This window comes from Diplotaxodon limnothrissa, linkage group LG22 (assembly GCF_057381915.1).
Source record: "Diplotaxodon limnothrissa isolate DT_005_m linkage group LG22, D_limnothrissa_male_GT1.1, whole genome shotgun sequence".
Classification (NCBI taxonomy): domain Eukaryota; kingdom Metazoa; phylum Chordata; class Actinopteri; order Cichliformes; family Cichlidae; genus Diplotaxodon; species Diplotaxodon limnothrissa.
In genome coordinates, this window is record NC_140616.1 from 8,061,906 (window position 1) to 8,085,044 (window position 23,139).

At 41.4% G+C, this 23,139-nt stretch overlaps 2 protein-coding genes across 3 annotated transcripts; one reads left to right on the forward strand and one right to left on the reverse strand.

The window, feature by feature from the left end:
* Positions 1–722: 722 nt before the first annotated feature.
* On the forward strand, positions 723–16,985 carry klhl43 (kelch-like family member 43). 2 transcript variants are annotated; one of them, XM_085345987.1, is made up of 8 exons: positions 723–910; positions 9,605–9,736; positions 9,824–10,144; positions 10,524–10,672; positions 12,152–12,498; positions 13,248–13,547; positions 13,747–13,922; positions 14,238–16,985. In XM_085345987.1, the coding sequence occupies exons 3-8, from the start codon at positions 9,831–9,833 to the stop codon at positions 15,031–15,033; spliced, it is 2,082 nt and encodes a 693-aa protein (XP_085202113.1). In that variant the 5' UTR covers positions 723–910; positions 9,605–9,736; positions 9,824–9,830; the 3' UTR covers positions 15,034–16,985. The 2 variants fall into 2 exon arrangements, with proteins under 2 accessions (XP_085202113.1, XP_085202112.1); XM_085345986.1 differs by having other exon boundaries at positions 9,605–10,144.
* Positions 16,986–18,519: 1,534 nt separating this feature from the next.
* rpl11 (ribosomal protein L11) lies at positions 18,520–22,930 on the reverse strand. The gene is made up of 6 exons (XM_085345850.1): positions 22,891–22,930; positions 22,123–22,273; positions 21,128–21,234; positions 20,698–20,829; positions 19,277–19,387; positions 18,520–18,591 (listed from the first exon to the last, which is right to left on the reverse strand). Exons 1-6 carry the CDS (start codon positions 22,894–22,896, stop codon positions 18,562–18,564), a joined length of 537 nt encoding a protein of 178 aa, XP_085201976.1. The 5' UTR covers positions 22,897–22,930; the 3' UTR covers positions 18,520–18,561.
* Positions 22,931–23,139: the final 209 nt, after the last annotated feature.

A 23,139-nucleotide genomic window follows, 5' to 3' on the forward strand; every position in this document is an offset into this window, starting at 1 on the left:
ATTCTTTTATACAAAGGAAAGCTACTTTCAGCTACCTCCTTATTCACAAAGGGTCACCACAGCAGTTAGCTTCACATGTTTGATTTGGCAGATTTTTTTTTTTTTGCACCAGTTGCCCTCCTGACATACGCCAAGAGGATATGTGTCTTTTCTTGGGATCAAACCAGGAGTCATTTGCTTGCTATGTGATATGTGAACCACTGCATTATCCAAGCATCTCATCAGGAATCACAAACCTGTAGCTGTCTGGTTTGTTTGGATTTGAATTGCTGATATTTATTGAGTGCATGTTTACGTGAGACAACACAGGTGATATTTTTATATGATGTCAATTCTGTGCATGACTCCAGTTGTCAGTTTTTGTTGCATTTAAATTCCAGGCACATTTATTACTATCCACTAAACACTAGACAACTTAATGTTTGCAGTAATCATAAACTAACTATTGAGCCATGCTAACCCTGTTTGCTGGTGTGAAAAAGCTGAGCAACAAACTAACAAAGAAAACAGACACACAAGAGAGAAGCCAAGTTTAACACCTGACACCCTGAGGTCCCAAAGGAGGGAGGGTGGTGAGAAGAGAGCAGGCCTGTTATGGATTCTATTCTAGGAGGGGAGGGGTGATGAGGGGGTGCCTGTATTTGGAAATGGAGGTGGATGCTGGAGAAGGGAAACGAAAGAGGAGGGTCTGAGGGGGGGTTGAATCATACGTTACAGCTTTGTTGGGGACCCTGATACTGACACACAAACAGTCACATACACACACACACAGCACTGCTGCAGATGGACAGAGGACAGAGGGACGGAGCTAAGAGGAACCTGTGAGTGAACAACCACCCAGAACAAAGAAAGACGGTGAAAGAAGACGAAAAGGAAGAGAAGAAGAGCAAGAGCGAGGCCAGAGAAAGAGGTAAAATACATTTAATTTCAATGCTTAACAGCATGTTGAGGAGATTTTATTAAAGTGAAATAAAAACAAAACACATATGAAATTATCTCAATATGAAATTATGCTATTATCATAAAAACTAGAATTTATTCTAATCTTTATATTTAACTGTTGAGTGGAAACAATGTGAAGAAGCTGCTGCTGGAATATTACTGTACCGCAGGGGGTGTTAGAGCACACACACACACACACGCCTGTAGTGCTGGTCAGCTTCTATAAATACCCGTATGAGATAAGCAGAGGAATGCAGCCACATGTGAAAGGTGATAGAAGCCGGGAGCTGCTGTTGTGTCGTGTGGATTTATGCTGCACAGGTACAGGTGACATAAACGCAGTATAGCACAAAGTATAGCACACAGTTATTATGGGTTATTATTACTGTCACAGTATGTGAGCCTGTAGTTGGTTGTGGAGCCCAAGCATGAAAACAGCATGAGCCCACCTGTCTCTGTAGCTCAGGTAAGACCTCAGCAGCTTTGAATCTTTTCTCTATTGACTAATTTCTTTATTTAACGATGAATGTTATAAATGCAACCATTTCTACATCGAGCTGATCGCCTTTTCTTGAGACTCTTGGTTTAAAAAGTTTGATTGGATTTTCCAGCACGGGCAAATTTGTGATCAAGATTTCAAACAAAGTGAAACAAACAGAAGATTCTAGCTTGTAAGAAGAAGAACAAACGTGTGAAATTCTCACATCAATATTTATAATTCGCACATGAGAGCTGAAGGCTGTGAGAGACCAGATAAATAGGTTTACCCGGCAACAAATGAGGCAGAATTTACACACAGACACTGTAGATGTCTGTATAAAGGTGTTGTTTATGTGCAGAGGTGGGACCAAGTCATTGTTTTGCAAGTCTCAAGTAAGTCTCAAGTCTTTATCCTCAAGTCTCAAGTCAAGTCTCAAGTAATGTCAGGCAAGTCAGAGTCGAGTCTCAAGTCACTGGTGTAAAAGTCCGAGTCAAGTCACAAGTCTGAAACTTTGAATTTCAAGTCCTTTCGAGTCTTTAAAAAAAAAAAAACAACGAAAAAATAATGTTGCAGTTATGCTAAATGTAAATGTTAGACCATGTAATTTTAAAATCTGTGTTTTTCTCAACACATGACAAAATAGTGAACTTAGAAAATATACACAAATTGTGAAATTGCACCTCTTTAAAATGCAGCTCAATTAAACCTAGCTCCAAGAATAGTTTTCACCGACAGTTCTGAGATAAGCTGCATGTTATTCTTGGATGCGGTTGTAGGACCAGCTTTAAAATCGCATGACAAAAATATCATACACATTAAAAAAAACTGTATCACCAACGTAGCCTGGACAACATTTGCTAGTTAGATGAAGTCAGCTATCTCATCGTAGCATATTTATATGCATATTTATAATCATACGGTTCTTGGAGTGAGTGCATACACTCATGAAGTTTAGTAACTTCCGGTCACTGCAACAAGCCCAGGTACAGTTTACCGCCGGATGGGTGCAGGACCTTGAAATGCACCGTGTAGAAAGTAAAGACCATCGTACGTATCATAAGTTTACCAGTCTCACAAATCGTCGTCATAAATACACATTCCTTAACCGTTTATTAATAGGACCTTTGAGCTCAACGGTAATTAATTAGCAGTGGAAATAATTTCTGGTAGCATCACAGAAATGTAGCAGTGACAATAATATTGTATGCTGTAATCGTACTGGGCAATTAGTGATACAAAAAACCTGTTTTATCCTGTGAATAAAAGTATATGTTTTTGTCAATGTACCATAATAACAGAAGCGAAACACAATATTGTGTCAGGACAATTCACTATTTATGCACAATAAACAAAGGAGCATAGCGCGACAATTTCTGTTCAGCGCCAGACTTGCTTGTAACCTATATCACCAATTATGTTATGAAAATGACGTATTAACTACTAAAAAACACTGACCTTCGTGTAAATGCTTGGAGCAGACTAACCTGTGAGCTGGAGTGTTCTGGGACGTTATATTTGACCTTTGAATGGCTGCAATCCAGGCCACCCGTCGCGTCTTTGTTACTTCGGAAACATGGCTCGAACAATTTCTCTTCAACGAGGTAATCCGATAACAACCGATCTCTTTACCCGTCGGCTTCCCGTGGCTGTCATGCGACCGGCTATTGCAGTTAATAATACAACGGCTTCTTGTGTTTCTTTTTATCGCTGTATAACTGATTTTAATTGAAAGCCTGCGTGAGCTAGTACCGCTTGCCACGAGTTCCCAGAATCCTTTGCGGTTCTACCCGTGAATGACGTCACATTTTCAATCTCTATATAATATGCATGTTAAATTTTGTATTTGGGGTAAAATATCAAGTCTTTTCAAGTAAACCGGTTCAAGTCCAATTCAAGTCCCAAGTCATTGGTGTAAAAGTCCAAGTCAAGTCACAAGTCTTAGAACATTTTTTCAAGTCAAGTCTAAAGTCATAAAATTAATGACTCGAGTCTGACTCGAGTCCAAGTCATGTGACTCGAGTCCACACCTCTGTTTATGTGTAATCCAGATTAGGGATATCCTCTCCACGCACACTATGGAGAAGACTGTGTGTGACGGTTGTTCCCAAACAATTCAGGTATGAATCAGATGGCTTTCTATTTCTGTCCGTGGAAACAATATCAACGACCAGTTTTAACTCTGTAAATAACGCCGATGTTTCAGACTATAGCAAGCAGCTGATCGGTGAAATTGCTCTAAAATCAGTCACTTCCTGCTGAGCATCAAACAGCAAATAATCAGAGCATTTATATATGAATTATATAAGTTATTAATTCAAAAATATACTTTAATAAATGAAAGTTTGCTGACTTAAGCTGCTCTTTATGCCAGAGAGAATAATTGTGTGTGTTCACTGTGGATGTGAGGAGTGCTGCTGCTCCTCCTCATCGACAGGTGCTCTCCGTCTCCTAAACCTCCCACACTGTGATCCAGTCACAAAGGGCAGCAGATAAATTCACACTTAATACATAGTTGTTGTTTTTTTTAAATTGGCACATTAGAGTTTTTTTTCCTCTCATAAGTAGTTTTTCACTCCTGAATCACTGCTGATTGAAAACACATCTCTAATCAAGTTTAAAAACAACAAAAAGGAACAATAAACACACTCGGAAAATCAGAATCTGTAGACTGCGCTTGTGTTGTGCAGCTCTTACACGTTTAACTGAAAAGACGCTGCTCGTTTTCTGCAGAGTGACAATTATTGGACAAAATTTGTGCTTCTTTGAGAAGTGCGACACACTCAGAGCAGCTTCACAGGAGCACAGAGCTCAAGGTTTAAAAATAAAATTTCAGAGCTGAAGCTGGACCTCCAGTGCTTAGATTACCAGCCTCCTCCTTGTATTTCACAGTAAAATAGTTCCTATTTCTTCAGGTGAAAAAGCACGTGTGGCAACAGCAAATTAATACAGTTAAAAAGTGTTTTCAACATCATTTAAGATGTATTTTTCTTTTCCACCAGACACAAACAAACATCTATTAGACTGCAGAGAAGAAACTGTGAGGCTCATTACAGCTCCATAACTTCAATAATCAAATTCAAAGAAAAGCAGAGCTGAAGCTGAAATGGGCAACAATGTTAAAAATGTTTATGTTTGTAAATAAGAAAATAATCAGCCCACAGATGGATCATGTGATCACTGGCAGCGATTCAAACTGAACTCTATTTGTGTTCGGCTGCATGTTTACATTAATAACTTTCAGAGTAATCTATTACACATATGGGCTGATCCGCTTTAGTCCAGAGCTTTTATTTAACCACAGGAGGCAGGATCTTCTCACAGTTTTTGTGATAACACCTGAACTCAAACTGATTAATGCTCAATCGTGTTGTTTTGAAAGAGGTATATTTGTTGTTGTTGGTGGTTGGAGCTGGGGGTGGAGGTCTGGTTCCCAGTACGGTGGATGACGGAGCAGCTGCTCACACCTCTAACCTTGGTCCCAGATATTTGTGACAGCTGACCCACACAGAGCAAAGATTATTTTCACAGCACTGAATCACTTCGTTAGCAAGTTTGTCTGAAATCTTGATTTTAAAGATGTTACATGTTAAAGGAAATGATAGATGGATTTATTTATGTTTAAACTACGAGAGCACAGCGTCAGCTAGTGGCTTTTTTTTATTCCAGATGCATTTATATGAAAGGGAGTGGGCTTATTAATATTTGTGACAGGCCACATTTAGTAAATTACACTTGTAAAACATGCATTTAAGTAATGCTTCAACATTTAAGCTAAGCTACTTTCAGCTGCTTCCTCTTTCAAAGGCGTCACCACAGAGGATTTGGCTGATTTTCCTTTCCTGATTCAACCTCAAAGGGATTTGTGTATCCTCCATGGACTGAAGTGGGGATCTTTCATATGGTAGACAAATGTATAAATAACTACACTGTGTTTAACTTTTGAAAGGGAATGAAATTCAGTAGCCTGCAGAGACTGAAGCTACTCTTCTAAACTAGTTAGGTTAAAATACCGGTGGACGTTTTTTCCCTTTAGGATTTAGGATGTAGGCTTTGTCTTATGAGGAAGAACAAAAACTGTCCGGTGTTCAACCATGAGCATAAAATTGTGTAAACCAAGAAAAAGGTGCTTAATCAGATTTAGCTAAATAGCAGGCGTTGATTAGCCTGAATGTGATAAAAAAAAAAACTGCAGTTCCTCTTACGGCCACTTGAGGCTTGCTCCTAAACTGAGTCCCCATAAACCTCCAGGTTAAAACATCCAGCTTCACAGCAGGAATAAACCTGCTTACAGTTTTCTGTGGATAGTTTCTCTCTGAGGGGCGTGGCCACCTTCACTGACAGCTGTTGGGACGCAGTAACCAGCTGTTGCATTGTCACCTTTGCTAATTAGAATTAATGAACCATGGTATGCTATAAGACAGACTTTCCTTGTGTTAACTGACAAAACCTGAAATCCCAGCTGGAGTTAACAGGTATGACGGTGCTTATCAGCTCTCCCTGTTAGGCTTCCATTATCACATGATCATAATAATAAAATGGTGATAAAAATCATTAAAATGCATAGTCGTTGCAAAAAGAGATTAAGTCACAGAAAATGGTTAAATCTGGTGATTTATCGCACTGAGCGGTAAAATAAACATTTTATTGTTTATTTATGTTATGGCAGAGTGCGCCCTCAGTGCTGCTGTTTATATCTGAGACTTAGAGCTCTGATAAGGAGACGTGGAAATCGCTTTAGTTTGCCAGCAGATACAGAAGTAGGTATTCCTGGTGTGTGTTCTGTGCTCTGGCAGATGCAGCAGTGTGAAAGAGACTCGCACTCAGTTTGGGTTTAATCAATATTCCGATTACCAGCTTGAAGAATCTGTATTGCACTTACATCATGCTTTAAATAAAAGAATTAGTGAATACCTGGGTCTGTCAGACGATTTTAAACTGTGAACATAACCTGCTCTTGACCAGGTTCTGTGTTCAGCATATGTTACTGCTGTGATTTAGCCAGGCACAAAGACACTGAAAACTCTGACTTTAAGCTTGAAATAGCCCGCTGAGCCACTAATCTCACTTCATCGTGCACCCCTTGGGGCCTCTGTGCCATGTTTATGCGATTTTTATGGGACTGAAAAAGAAATTCTTACTTTATTTGAAATTTCTATAAGTAAAAGTTTGCATATCTTTTAAGATCAGGCTGTAAATTTTCAATTTTCTACATTTACGTTTGGTTTTGTCTTCATATCTCTGCTGATGCTTCATGTTTTAATGGCTCTGCGTTGCTGTTACCATCAAACTGAAGGGGAGCGGCCAAGGTCACAGTCACAGAAACCCTGTATAGACTCACAGATCCGAAAGTCTGTGGAGTGATTTCACTCTTCTTCTTCTGATGTATGAGGTTATACAGCAGCTTAGCAGTCGGCTAAACGCTACTGTTTCAACTGTTTCAGGAGGGATTGCAACACTCCAAGTGACCATTTGTAACTCTGAGCTCCTCCTCTTCATATGACACCAACAACAGCTGCTGCTCCGTCCTGTACTATCCCATCTCCCACCATTGCCCGTCCTTATGTGGAGCCCAAAGGCGCTATTTAAGGGAGGAGGGTGGAAAGAGCGGTGAATCACGTCTATGGTCTCGGTGGTTTCACTGCAGTTATGTTTGAGTTGTGGGTGTAGGAATACTTTTTCCATGAGGCTAGAAGTTAACCGAGCCGTCTTTTTGATGAGCTGAGAGGTTTGACAGCATCAGATTACAGATACAGTAACACTGGTGGTCGCATCAGAGGATGTTGTTAACGATTTAGATCAGCCACATTCTGCAGCAAAGGAAGCATGAGAAACATAACGGAGGCAGAGAGACAACATCATTAATTTACACCATCTAAAAAAGCTTAAATCACATTAATAACATGTTAGAAATAAGCTCATATATTTTAACATATTAAACCTTACTACGTCCAGTCGTTGTGCAAGCACACGTTCATAAGTTTTGCAGATTATTTTGCTAAGAGAGCAACAGTTACACCAAAAATGACAAATTCTGCTTCTTAATGCTTTAATGGTTTATCCCTCCTGAAATCTACACTTGTGCCCAGTTCTTCACTAAACAAAGGAAATGCGGACTTACTGAACATGTTCTGGAATGACAACAAGGGCAAAGCTGCTATTTCCAAGGCTGTGTGGTTTTATAACTGGCAGAGCTCGTTATCAACAAACTGTGAGCCAAGAACAAAGATCACCGTCTCTGTTTATCGCTGCATGTCCACAACACTTTAAAACTCTGCAAACAGAGCAGGGAGGCCTCTGCGTTTGTGTCACTAACATTTATAACCGTGTCATCGTGACCTTCGCTCATTCACTGCATCGCGCACGAGTGCAGCAGCTGATGTAGAAAATAGCTGCATATAAAGCACAAAGCAGACACGCCGAGTTTCAGATGAGGAGTTTTTATCAAAAGATTTGAAATTTGTTGTTTGTCCTGCATCGTCAGAGAAGGATGTGTTTGTCAGTGTGAACCAAACAGTGCCACACAAAGACAAAAGACACAAACAGACAGATTCTTTGCAGTAAAGATTGCTAATATTTTCTTTTATAGCTTTTTCTCCCAATGGATGTTCATACTACACCAACGTTATTAAGTAATAGATAAATGATTAAATGATGTAAAAGTTCCTGGGTTTTGGTTGTTTTTTTTTACTATCTACAGTAGAAATAATCAGTTCTCATTTCACATTTATTTCTTACAATTTTGGCCCAAAGCTCCGTGCAGATACATTTTTTGTTTTACCAGAGCAGCTTTTCTTTATCGTGCAGAAAAACTGAGATGTGCTGTTGATATTGCACTTCTTATTCTTATATTATTCTCAGAGATTAAATGTGCAGTCAAACTTCTTTACACTGACAGAAAGGGGAGAGTCCGGCCCACGATGTAAAATGAGTTTGTCATCCCTGATTTAAGATATATAACCAACCAAACCAGAATAAGTAGAATCCGAAAGCTTTCAGTGAAAATTGTTTGTAAACAATATCCCAGACCAGTTGCACAAATACATTTATGCATATAATATACAAGATGTTACTGTTTTCAGCTGAAAAGACAAGACGACACCCTCCATCCTTCATGCACAACTGAACCTATATGCTTTCAGCATATGCAGGACGTCCCCTATGCAACATTTCTACTCTTTGTTTATTTCAGACACCCTCTAACATCCATGTATCGCCTCCTCTCGGTCACCTCACTGCTCTGGCAGTTTGTAGAGCTCGACTCATTGCGAGCGTGACTAAGATTCCCCGGTCGCTTTGTGAGTGAAATACGGAGCGTGTGATGTGCAACAGTGGGCCACTATAAACCGCAAACACCGCCCCGAGCCGAGCCTCAGGACACATGCAGCTGTCATTCACAGCTACAGACGTGGAGTTTGTCCTCGGGCGAGCCTCTGCGGGATTTGGAAAAGGTTCTGATGATCAGTCGGTGTTTGTTGTGTTGTGTCAGAGTACTGGTCATCTGTCAGTAGGCGGGGAGTGATTCTGAAGTCACCATAATACAGAGACTTTTGAAAAGCTCGTGGATTTTGTGATACTGTAAACAGAAAATGTAAGAAGTGGATCCAAAGTGCTTCGTCAATATGTACAAAATATAAAAACTGCGATGTTAAACAAAATTTCAGCAATAATGAAAAAAATGTATGAGAATAAAATACTGGAAATACCAGATAACAATAACTATAAAGGAAACTGGGATGATGTAACAGGACTGTTTACACCAGAGAGGGAAATCACATCATGAAGCTTCAAGCTGAGTCACCATTTTAAAACTAGATGTGAAGACTGAGGGGTGGATTTGATTGGTTGTTAGTGAATGAGTGTATCCCAGGTGATCATCCATTCTGACTCTGATAATGACCATAATCCAAAAGCTGATCGGCAAAGTGTTTGCCGAGGTAGTGAGGGAGGGACCTGAGGGCTGTTTTCCTTGCTAAGCAAATTGAGGCCTGGTCAGCACTTGAATTTGAGAGCACCTGGGAAGAGCAGCTCCTGTAAACCTGTGGTCAGCTGTGGCCCAGGAGGCAAAGTTGGTCATTGACCAACTGGACGGTTGTTGGGTCGGTCATCAGCTCCCCCAGGCTGAACATCAAAGTACTTGGACAAGTTGGTGAACTCCAAATTTCTGCTTCTGTTTTCTTCCAGGTGCTGTGTGCTGTGTTAGAGTGAAACCACCAACCTACCCAGCTATCTACACTGATCCAAGGCTGCTTCACTGAACACTTATTTTCCCCTAAAGAAGATCAAACCAACTCGTTTGTACATTTTATTGTAAAAGTAAGTTACTCAGTGGGTGAATTTAATAAACTCAGTCATTAAAGTAAAGATCGACTAAAACAAAGAAAAAAAACACATCGCCCACAGTCCAACGATGCCTCCCAAGAAGAAGGCCTCCCGTCCGAAGAAGGCTGCCGTGGAAACCATCTCTCAGGTCGCCATGGAGGCTGTTTCAGCCACCTTGAAAGTGGAGAACCGTGGCGACGGTGTTGTGGTGATGGAGAGCGGGGTGAAGAAGATTGAGCAGATGGCAGCTCTGGACATCGCTCAGCTGAACAGCCTCAACCTACCCCTGCCGCCGCCCGTCATCAAGCCCGGAGAGAGAGGCCTCGGCCTGGGCAGCGAGCTCACGCGACCCCTGCACGGCAACGCCCTGCTGGAGGAGCTCAGCAAGATGCGCCAGGAGAAGTTAGTTTGATGCTGACTGCTGCATCACACTGTAAAACACTTTCAGTTAGTGATAGAGTAATATATGTTTTTGTGCAATAATTTAAGTTTACAGGCTGCTGAGGCACACAAGGGTAATTTCAAGATTCAGGCAGAATTTCATCAATAAAATTTCAAGGAACTGAAAAACTTTTATTGGCCCTTAACAGCACGCGCCAAAACAGCATGATACAATATAACCTTCTTAGGCTACAGCTATGATTGAGTGCATTGCAAAACCCACACATTTAATGAATCTTTCAATTAAACACATCAGTAATTCAGTTATGGAACGATACAACCTGGGAAAATGACCAGTTTAGAGTTTTATTAGAGCTTTCTTCTTCTTTGTTCCTCCCAGGTTCCTGACTGATCTGGAGTTGGCTTGTAAGACAAAAGCCTTTGATGTCCACAAACTGGTGATCTCCTCAGTCAGTCAGTACTTCAGGGAGATTCTGGCCAAAGACCCCAGCATGAAGCGCCTCGAGCTCCCCTCCCTTTCGCCTCTTGGTAGGTTCAATTCATGTTAAGACAAAGCTTAGATTCTTACATGTAACCTTCAAATAAAGCTTACAACATAAGTCAAACTCCTTTGGCCACAGACTTCATGCACCTCATGACGGTTACCAGGCCAAATGTACAGCTTCTTCCTCCAAGTTTGTTACAATGGCCAATCACAGCATCTCTTATACCGATGCTACAGCAATAACATCTTAAAAAAAGAGAGTGCGTGTTAATAGTTTTCTGTCTTTTAGATGTTTTTGTTGAATCATGTCGTGCTGCAGACTATTTAGGCAGATACCTTACACAGCCATTACTTCAGTGTCTCGATGACATTAAGGCTTGGATGTCTGTTAACTTTTTAAAATTCAATGATAAAAAGACAGAGGTGATGGTTTTTGGTAGCTCCACTGAGACCCCCAATGTGTATGTAGATTCCCTGGCACAGTATGTTGAGCCAACTGTCACAAACCTGGGGGTCAAAGTGGACTGTGATCTGAAGTTTGATAATCAAATTAAGGCAGTGGTAAAATCTAGCTTCTTTCACCTCAGGCAGCTGGCAAAAATAAAGCCAATTCTTTCACGGCAGCACTTTGAGACAGTGATCCACGCCTTTGTTAGCACTCGGCTGGATTACTGTAATGCACTTTATATTGGGGTCAGTGCATTATATATTAGTCATCTACAGAGGGTGCAAAATGCCGCAGCTCGTCTTTTAACAGGCACTCGAAAGTTTGAGCACATTTCCCCTGTTTTAGCTTCACTTCACTGGCTGCCCATTTCTTTTAGGATTCATTTTAAAATTCTTTTATTTACTTTTAAAGCTCTCCATGGCCTAGCTCCATCTTATCTCTCTGAGCTGCTACAGCCTTATACACCCACCCGCTCTCTCAGGTCAGCTGATCAGCTGCTCCTGAAGATACCCAGGACTGGGCGTAAACTTAGAGGAGATCGTGCTTTTGCTGTAGCAGCTCCCAAACTGTGGAACAAGCTTCCTTTAGAGATTAGACAGGCCACTTCTTTACCTGTTTTTAAGTCACTCTTGAAAACCCACCTCTTTACCCTGGCCTTTGACACCACGTGAGATGTTGGTTTTTTATTTTAGTTGTTTTTAGGTGATTCGATGCTGTTTTATCTTGTTTTTGTTTTAACATAGGGCTGTTTTAATTTTATGTTTTAATTTTATGTTTTATGTGTTTTATTTATTTATTTTGCTGTTTTCTGTTATTCTATTGTTTTAACTTATTTTCTGTACAGCACTTTGTTCCTGTGCTGGGTATTTTAAAGTGCTTTATAAATAAAATTGGATTGGATTTACATCCTATGAAGCAGAAAAAAATCAGTTTTTTCAAGTATAAATGGCAATAAAATGTTAAAATAAAACAGTTAAATAAAACAGTTATCCATTGCTCCTACCGATGCATGACACTCCTTATCTAAACAACTTTCTTAAGTTCTTCAGTTTATGTGGTGACTCCCCATCTGCAGGTCTGGCCAATGTCATCACCTTCGCCTACCTGGGTCGCGTCCACATGTCCCTGTACACCATCAGCTGCACCGTGTCCGCCGCCGCCACCCTGCAGATCCCGCAGCTCCTCAAGATGTGCGTGGACTTCCTGCTGGCCGAGCTCAACGTGCAGACCTGTGTCTACATCTGGAACATCGCCGCCGCCTACGCCCTCCTGCCTGTGTGCGACGCCGCCCGCCGCTTTGTGCTGGAGAACTTTGTGCAGTTTGCAGAGACACCGCTCTTCAACCAGCTGACCCTGGAGCAGATCTCGGCCTTCCTGCAGGACGACTCACTGCTGCTGCCTTCAGAGGTCACCGCCTTCAAGGTCAGAGGTCAAACATCGTGTTTATTTGTTAATAAAACATCGTTCCAGCACATCCGGCTGAATTAATCACAGCTGCGGTTTAATCTTAAGTTTATTTTAATCCAAATTCTACTAAAATGCTTCTTACTGTGAATTTGGGGGAACATAATATCAACTTCTCAGGTGAGAAGTAGTGCCGGCTCTTCTAGGAGGCGACTCCTGACACTTGCAGTGTTAACTCGCTGACCCTCTGGGACTTCCTTCTATTTTCATCCAGGACTAAAAACAGGCCCCAGACCAGCTGTTGAGAACCCAGCACAGACCCATCAATCCAAACCAGTCAGCTGCAGGTCGGCTGTGAGCATAAGGCCCCAAGTATAACTCCTTGCCTGTTTATTAATATTCAGCCGCATTACAAACTTAAATAGACAAACAGCTGAGAAGAAGTGATTTTATTTATAAACTGGACCATATGTGAGTCTGTGAATATCTCAGTAGATACATTAAACTGGTACCATCTCCGGACTGGTTTAGTAGCACAACAATTTACACATACTGAATCCAAACGGTGAGTTATTATCACAAATCATATTAATTAAACCTAAATCATAAGTGCCAAAACAAGACATTTTAAAACTTTTTCATGACAAACAGAAATCAGGAGATGTGGGTTTCCTGAAAAACTATGGCCGCCGCAGGACTGGAAAATGAGAGAGTTTATGCTAAATCTTTAAATCTCTCATATCCAGTGATGTCATCTCCTCCTCCAGCTCGCCATGAAGTGGCTCGACTTTGACGCCTCCCGTCAGGTTCACGCCGGAGAGCTTCTGTCGCAAGTTCGCTTTGAGACCATCCCGGCCAGCGAGCTGGTGAGCCAGATCCAGCCTGTGCCGCGCATGATGCAGGACCCCCAGTGTCACCGCCTGCTGGTGGACGCCATGAACTACCACCTCCTGCCCTACCAGCAAAACACCCTGCAGTCCCGACGCACGCGGGTCCGCGCCGGGCATCAGACTCTGCTCATCGTCGGAGGGCGTCCGTCTCTCACCGAGAGAGCTCTGAGCCGAGAGGTCGGTGCTAAAAATGTGTGACTATACTGAATAGAAATAGAACAGAAATATCCTTTATTGTCCCTCAATGGGGAAATATGAGTGAGAGGACATGTAGTTTGATCCTGGGGCTGAGATGGACTTATTTGCTAGTTTTGTACTCTTTATATTCAGTTAAAACTAATAAAATGCCAAACTGACCTTTGACCTTGGCATTTAGGTGCTGTGGAGGGACCCTCGTGACGGAGGAGCCACCTGGCGTCACCTCACCCAGCTGCCAGCAAAGAGCTTCAACCAGTGCGTGGCTGTGATGGATGGTTTTCTGTATGTGGCGGGAGGAGAGGACCAGAACGACGCCCGAAACCAGGCGAAACACGCCGTCAGCACCCTCAGCAGGTGGGAGCAGGAACAACCAGCAGGACGCTCTCAGATATCTGACTGTAGTGAAGCTCACAAGGGGGTTAATGCTGCTCTTTGATTATATCATGGTGACTTTGATAGAAGATCACGTCTCAGAAAATATTAAAGCAATAAAAAGAATATTACTGCAGAACATCTGGAAAAACATTTATAACCAATACATCAACAGGACCTTGAGATCAGTAACCCGTCCCTGCTACTTTGGTTTTACCTAATCAGATATATTAGAGCCCCACTTTTCCCTGAACGAGCCTTTAACTGACTCTCTCCTCATCCATTTCCCTACATCAGATATGACCCTCGCTTCAACACCTGGCTCCACCTGGCCAGCATGCGTCAGCGCCGCACACACTTCTCCCTGGCTGCCAGCGGCGGTCGACTGTTCGCCATTGGCGGGCGCAACGTGGAAGGTCTCCTGGCCACCAGCGAGAGCTACCTGCCCTCCTCCAACACCTGGCAGATGCGTGCCCCCATGGAGATGCCCCGCTGCTGCCACGCCAGCGCCACTCTGCCCTCCGGAGACATCCTGGTGACTGGTGGCTACATCAACTGCGCCTACTCCCGCTCTGTGGCGTGCTACAACGTGGAGACCGACACCTGGTCCGAGAAGCCTCCCATGGAGACGCCCCGCGGCTGGCACTGCTCCGCCACCGTTGGAGGGAAGGTGTACGTGGTGGGAGGAAGCCAGCTGGGGCCCGGTGGAGAGCGGGTGGATGTGCTGTCAATGGAGGTCTACTCTCCTGAGAGTGGATCATGGAGCCGGGCCGCCCCGCTGCCTCTTGGTGTGAGCACTGCAGGTCTGTCCTCGCTGGCAGAAAAGCTGTACCTGCTGGGCGGCTGGAATGAAGCGGAGAAACGCTACAAGGCTGCCGTGCAGAAATACGACCCGGCCACAGACAGCTGGTCTATGGCCGAGGATCTTCCCGAGCCCACGGTTGGAGTCTCCTGTTGCACCCTGACGCTCCCGCATCGCCAAACACCGCGCCGGCAGCACCGCAACACCCCGGGCAACGAAGACCAGCAGCAGGTCGCCAAGAACCGAAGTAGAGAGAGCAGCATGTCTTCATCACAGAGCACCACCGCATAGGAACACCGAGGAGGAGAGAGACCAGAGGAGAGCAGAGGGGGTCAACCTCAGGACAACATCTGGATCATGTCTGATGTCTTTTCTGAAAAGTTTAGTAAACGTCACAATTTAAGAACAAAACAGATAAACTTAAAGGTACATGTTGTAAATTTCTACATTTTAAAAAAGTTCCAAACCTTTTTGAAAAACGATCTAAAGTTCTGAAAAGCTGCTATGACTTTATGTCCAAAGCATCTGTGTTCTGTGTGTAAGAGGCAAACTAGGGCCGGGCCAGATTTTTGTGTAATAACACGATGTGCTGCAGCAAGTCAGCGTAGCTTAACCAGCCACTAATTTAATAAATTTAAAGGTATTTACTGTGGCTGTCAGGAAAAAGGCAAAGCCTGTCGAGGAAATAGGGGTAGATCAAAAGAAAGATCAAAAGTAAAACATCTCAATTAAAATCTCAACAAACATCAGTAGAGTGCTGCCCCCTGCTGGTGACAGGTTTAATTAAAGGGTAATTACAAAAAATACCTTTAAACTGCCGCAAGTGCTGAGTAAATGACAAAATAAATGTAAACATCTGAGAAAACATTTACTCAAACACTCAAATGTGAATGTAGACATGGTAAAGTCACACTTATCATGCATATTAAGTTCATATTAACAGAAGTGAGCATACTCAGCAAACATTATTAAAACAGCTATGGTGACATTGCTTTCAGGTACGACAGAGGCCACAGACCGTCGAGGAGTTAAATACACGTGTCTTTGGTTTTTTGTTTTTTATATAATGACGTCTGATCGACAGTCGCACATCTTCCCCATGTTCACACACTGGTGCTCCCACAGTTTGAGCCATCACCATTCATCTGCATGTCAACTTATATCTGATCTGATTAAGGTGAACTAAAAGTGTCTCTGCACCGACGTCAGCGTTTCCTGTGATGGACGTTCAGTAAGAAATGGGCTCCAGAGTGTTTCACTTCGTTCAAATCGACAATCTGACTGAAGATTTAAACATTTAAACTTGCAATTATAGGCAGCTAACATGAAAACATGCAATATCCAGTACAAGTGACAGGGCATGTATGTAAGAATAAGAAGATGAAATACTTTATTTATCCAAAAAGTAGTGAAATACAAACAAAACACAACAAAAGATAAGATCACGGGCTCAGACGCTATAATCTATTTTATTGTTTTAAAAATTGTAAGCTGATTGATTTGAAACTCAGGTTCAAAGTTCCAGTCTTGTATTTGTCCAATTTAACGTCTTCAAAGACACATTTCTGTCCACGTGCGTGTGTCCTCCATTTTTATGAAGTTAGAATCTGAGCCTTACTGATGATGCAAACAACCACAGCACCCGAGCTGTTTTAAAAAGAATAAATAGGAGACTGCATGGTCCAAAGGAGGTTTAAGGTGGATTGGAAACAGAAAAGGTAACGGATGGATGGGAAGGTGGAGCCGGTGGAGGAAGAGAGGCGACAGGTGGATGATGAAGGACGGATAGATGGAAAAAAGGTTATCTGTGTCTGGGGTGGTTTGATCAAACGTCGCTGTGAATCCGCAGGTTGTGCACCAAGATGTTTCTAAGCCAGCGCGTGGCTGTCAAAACAAGTGTGAATGTGTGTGTGAGTGTGAGAGAGTGATGGCAGGAGTGTGTGTCTGCTACAGCGAGAGAAAAAAAACTGACAAAAACTGCAAAAAATATGACGATTTATCATCAGGAAACTTGAAATACTCAAGATCAACTCAAGAAAACCAGCAACAAACGATTATGTAGTCAAGGATTTATTTATTTAATATTTAATTTTAAGTAGTGTAGCTTAAACGTAACAAAAAAGACAAAAAATATGCAGATGCAGTGCCTGGAAAAATATATAAAAAAAATAAAAAAGGTTAAGCAACTTGGCTTCAACACTAAATAATTAAGTTTCCCCAAAACATAAAAAAAAGCATAAAAACCTGAATAAAAGGATAAAAAATATACAAATAAAGAATTAAGTGGTGTCACGGCTCACCTGTTTTAACTGAAACTAAGACAAAGTGCAGAACCAGTGAGACTCCAGCAGCTGTGGAGCACTTTCACAGATAAATACTCTGCATCCTGCACTTTATCTGATTGGCTGAAGATGTGTTTGGGTGGTTTCTGTGGAGTTTCACTGAATAAAGACAATCTGATCAAAACAAGTCGACTCTGCCTGTTGTTTATTGTGGACACTCTCTTTTTTAGACGTCACGTTAGAAGTGGAGACACGAACGACTTACTGCTTTTCAGGGCAGAAAATCAGTGCAGGAAACATGACTGCACGATTTCAATAAAACCTAAAAAATTCATTATCCTTGTCCCTCGTAAACATGAAACAATAGTTTTGAGTAAAATGCAACAAAAATATAAAATTAAAAATGTATTTGCTTTATATAGATGTATGCGCTTGGTATAAAAAAAATTTAATTTTATTTGACCAGATTCCTTTTTAATTTACATTTTACATCACCCTTGTGTAACAGAGTTACATGAAGAATTTACACAATCAAATAAGTCAGCATTTTGGGCATAAATATATATTTATCATGTGCAAAAACACAGGTTTATCACATGCAACATGGCACTGTGCAGGAGCCTGGAAATCGTACTGAGTATTTTGCAGGCATTTAAAGCCTTAAGGATAAATCACAATCCTACTGAAGTCAAGTGTCTTTGATCACGATCAGTTATGAAGCATAAACCTTCGTGGATCCACCCACTAATCCAGCAGGAGTTGTACCTGCTCCTCTGTGCTTGGAGAAACAGGAAGAGCGCTAGCTGAGCTCTGCAAAGTGAAGGGTTGTCCTTTGTTGCCATGGTTTCTGCTTCTCAACCACCTCAACACTTCCTGTTACACAGTGAGGATCGTTTTCTTTAGCATGTGATTTATCATAAACTCATTTTGCAGAACACGCATTATGTTTATTTCTTTATTAATGTGTCTATTGCATGACGTGAATTATTGCTGGTGTCACAGCAGGGGTACATTTAAACTGTAACTCCTCTAGTATTTTAAAGAAGTTGCCTTTAAGCAGTTTCATGTTCTTCTACTGCTGTGAGAATGTTAAGCAGAACTCATTTTATTGTTCAATTTTAATGTCTTGTAAATGAGACACTGAGTCTCAATGGGACTACCTGCATAAATAAAGCTTAAATAATAATAAAAACTATTAGCAAAATAATGAAACTGCAACTCGGAAATCAGAATACCTCGAATGTTGATAAACTGAAGGATGTTAGTACTTTTATCAGAATTTTATTCCAGTTTTAAACATGTTTGCATTTAAAGTGAGCACATTAAAGTACTACTGTACGCAAGTAAAATTAATGCTGCTGCATTTCAGAAATTAACACTTAAATTTTTCCCTCATAATCGGCACAACATTTCTGCATGTCAGTTTTTTTCCCCTCCCACAATCAATTAAAAGATCTGAGAAATAAAAAACACGAGACAAAAACTTATTTTTTCCCATTTTATTACTTTGTTACAAACAAGATCAAAAGGTGGTCCTTTACTTGCCGGGGAGGATGATGCCATCGTACTGAAAGAGAGGAGACGAGAATGAGAGGTTACACATGAAGGAATTTGAATTTTCAGAAGAACCGTTTCACTCAAAAAGGACGTGAATTTTTAAAAAGCTGCAAAACTTTTAAAAATAGTTTAATTACCCTTTTCAATAATTCAAAAATAATAATACAATCAGCCTCCTCTGATTCAAAGGTGCTACTTTTCAGCAAATTATCCACCAAATCTTATGATACATGTTCAGCATTTAACTTGAATTAGAAGTTCAACAAATATCAGGGTTTCCCCTTCAAAATAAAGGTTTAACATTTGGTCAACATTTGAGCTTTGAAAGGTTTATGACACTCAAACTGAGTCAAACATCCTGTTCCTCCTCTTTGTCGCTTTTAAAGGAGCGTTTTCTAAATTTCTTTCTTTCGAAACTGTTTAAAAACTTCAAAAATTAACGTCAGCTATTAAAAAAAAAAATGTAAAGAAGCACCTGCTATGACCAAATCAACCCAACCTTCACTCATGCAGGTCACTAACAGCACATTCTCGTTCTTAACAGTGGTCTTATAAAAAGGTCAAGCCTCTACAGGAAATGAGCTGCACACCCAGTGGGAAACTCTTCCCCCTGGTGGTGAAAGTGTTGCCCTACAGAGGGTAATTCTTCCATAAAGGACACGTAATCTGGCAGCAATCAGGATCTGTGTACTCACTTTCTGCTGGAACCAGCGCATGGACTCCTCTTTGCGGATGCGGTGCTTGAAACCGATGCGGCCCCTTTTCCGCTTCTTGTCGGCGATGCTGAAGCCGGGTCTGCCCAGAACCTGAACGCAACAAACAGGGGAGAGCGCTTCAGAAAAGGCTCCGAGCAGCATGGATGCGCGTCTGTGAAGCCAAAGCTTTGACCTCAGTACAGCCCCCAAAACAGTTTTCAAAACTTGATTCGCTTATGAAATAAAAACAATCATTTAATACTTATGAATGTTACAAAAACATTAGCAAATATTGGCTGCACAGTGCACGACTTCAATAGGAGAAAGTAAACTCCATTAAAGCAGAGCTTAACTTTTTATGTACTGCTTCAGTTAAAGACGATCAGCTTTGTGTGTGATTTCTAAATCAGACGTCACATCCGAGTAAACAGCATGCAGCTGTGAGTGGGTTTATAATGACAGTCTATGCAGCTGCACCGCACTTCACATTCAGCTGTCACCACATTAAAATTAAACTAGGCTGTTTTGTTAAAAATTAACTTTCTCTTCGTGTCTTTGCTCACCTCCTCTGGTGGGAGGTCTAAAGCTCAATTTAAATTAGCGTGTTCTGTGTAGAGAGTACGATGAAGTCTACACCATTTCCAGCACTTATATTTGTGTGACTGTGCTGTTTGTTACACTGTGTATAAATTCATACTGAAGTCCTGTCGATTTCCTGATTTGGGATTTCAAAAGAATCACCTTCCTCAGTCAAGTTTCCTGGTATTTTTGGAAAATTGGATTTACATTAAAAGTACTAAGAAAAAAAAGAAAAAAAAAGGCTGAAAATCTGCGTATCGCAGCCCTGAAGACAAATTCTCATTTATTTTATTATACAGCAAAACCTGTCAAGCTGTATGCTATTTTTTCACGCTAATTTTTTTTTTTTAGGTTTCGGTTTTAAAAGGTAAAGAACTTTTGTTCCCCCTCACTGATTTAATTTAGTCAAGCTTAAAATATTTTTTTGTGGTTATAAAATGAGCAAAATAAATAAATAAATAAAAAATAAAAAATGGAAGGACAACATCAGAACAAAGTCTCTGTGCCTCACTGCAAAGGCCACACTACAATGATGGCATCAAATAAACTGACATGAATATAAAACACTGCTAAACATAAGCACTTGAGACAAACCTACTGCAGGAAGCTGCTCCGAGGATTAAATGAGTCAAATAAATCCCCGTTACATCGTATTTATTATGATTTGTTGTCTTACTGTCATCTAAAACCATAAAACCCTCAAAAACCTTGAATGACAGGTCCAAACAACATCAAGCACCCACACACGAACAATCAAAGCAAAAGGAGACAAGTAGCCGTTACTGACCCACCAAATAAGCGCTACAATTATCTACTCTTAAAGGCATTTGAGTCTTCCTCACCACATAGAAGTCCAGACCGTAGATGCCGATGCTGGGGTCGTACTTGATGCCCAGATCGATGTGCTCCTGGATGCCGAAGCCAAAGTTTCCGGTGTCGGAGAAGTTGTTCTTTCTCAACTCGTACTCACGCACCTGGAAGCAGCAGAGGAGAACCGATTTACTGCAACAGCACAAGAAAATTCCCCCAAAACACGACAACAAATCTGAATATTCATGTCAATTTGAATAACTCTACATTAATACAAATTTTTTTTGTGAAGAACGATGAATTTTTTATTGAAAAGTTTTCTATGATTTTAAATTTTACTCAAATTTTAAACACTACAATATAAAACCTTAACATTTATCAGTCTGGGTAAGCGACACCAAGGGCTGAAAAGTGGAAAAAGATCACATGGATGCAGGTAAAACATGACATGGAGACACAGACCTTGAGTCCCTTCTCCAGAATCTCCTCTGCTTTGGCTCCACGGACGGTGCAGTGGACAGCAATCTTTTCATTTCTGCGAATACCAAAGGATCTCACAGTGTAGCGGGCTGCAGGAGGAGGAAACAAAAACAACCTTTAAGTCCCCATAACAGCACGAAGCGGAGTGAAATATTTCCAAAATGCAGTCCATTCCTCCTCAAGGAGGTACACATTTAAGATTAGACACATAGCAAGGGGCTACAGGAAGTAGTTTAAAAAGTTGAGCTACTACTGGCCCATCAAACACAAGGCGGGATGTGTGCCGCGGTTAATCATAACCTCTGTTCAGCTGCTTACATTTGACTTTAGGATTTGAAAAAGTCTGGTGATCATTTTTGTTTTTTAACAGTAAAATAGACTTTTCAAAGAAGTTTTCTTGACTTTAAGAAACAGGCTTAAACTCAACCGAGAACAGAAACATAACCCGGAGCCGTTACCACAGATTTGCTGGCTTGTTGCCCTCACTCATCAGCACCAGTTGCAGAAGTCAGTTAAGTGAATTATGCATATTTTATTACAGTACAACTAATAACTAAGACTAAACCACAGCTAGAAAGTGAAAACTTTGTTTTTCTATGCAGGAGGACCCGACTAGAACCTGCAACAGGCAACAATATCACTAATGTACCGGTGTGCCAAACGAGGACTACAGTCACCATCTCCTGTCAGGAGGTACGCAAGTCCAAGAGAGGCCATTGGCAAGTGAGTTTTCAAAGTAAAATACAAATAATGGCAACACAAGAGTCTTCAATACTCACAACTCAGGCCTCAGAGACCATTTCATCCCAATAGCTTAGATTCTGTTTGGTCTTACCCTCACCTGTCCATATGGCACTCTTGTGTTGTATATTTGTACTGTCCTTTATCATATACACAGCGACTTTACCTTTGAACCTGGTTGTACTGTGTAACTGTGACAAAGTTGTGTTTTTTGCTAAAGTGAGACAGACACCTACCCTTGGAGAAGACGGGGGTCTGCCCCGTGAGCTGCTCCAGCACCTTGGCAGCTCTGGTCAGTCTGTCTCCGCTCTCTCCCACGCAGATGTTCAAGCAGAGCTTGCGAATGCGGACCTCTCGCATGGGGTTCTCCTTCTTCTCACCCTGGTCCTGAAAGGGAACAACACATAGGATCAGCAACTCAAAAATATAAAACATGACAAAACCACCATCATCCAAAGTCCTCACACCATCTTAGCTGCTCCTGTTCCGCTAAAAAACCAGCCTTACTCGAGCTTCAGTTTATTCCTTCAGTCTCTTACGTCCTGTCAATGATCTGATCTACTTCAGCCTGAGATCAACACATGCCGGCCGGAGAACATGTCCGTACATATCCCCGCTGCTAATGCTACTGTTAGCACTGACACAAGAATCATACACGTCCTGATTTTTGGCAACCCCGTTAAACTGCCTAAAAACACCTCGATTAAATAACGACACGCTCAAAAAGCGGCCTGAACGTCTCTGCAATCTGAACTTTAATAGCGGAAGCGCACGGGTTCACAGTCTGTTAGCGGCTAGCTGGTTAGCATTACTCGCTTTCCTACTTTTAATCACTTTTCTCCAACTTTTATGTACAAATACGACCCCAGTGTGATCAACCACAGTGAGGTCTATGGCTCTGTTGACGGATCAGCCATCAGGATGAGCCTGCTGCTCCGATGACTGCAGATTTTAACCGTAACTTCACATTTCATCGCCACAGTACGACGTGAGACGATACTCACCGCCATGTTGGATCACTAAAAGAGGGCGTTTCGTTTCCGGCGACGTATATTTATAGTCGTGGGTTCACCGAAACGCGGCTTGAGGAAACATCGATGGAGAGAGCCAAGGTTCCGTGTAACGTGAAATAATAATAACAGCTAAAAACATCAACAACAACAACAAAAATAAATAAAGTTAAAAATATATCATAAAGTTAAAATGACAATAGAGCTAAAATATTAGACGTCATAAAAGAAAGTTTTAAACTT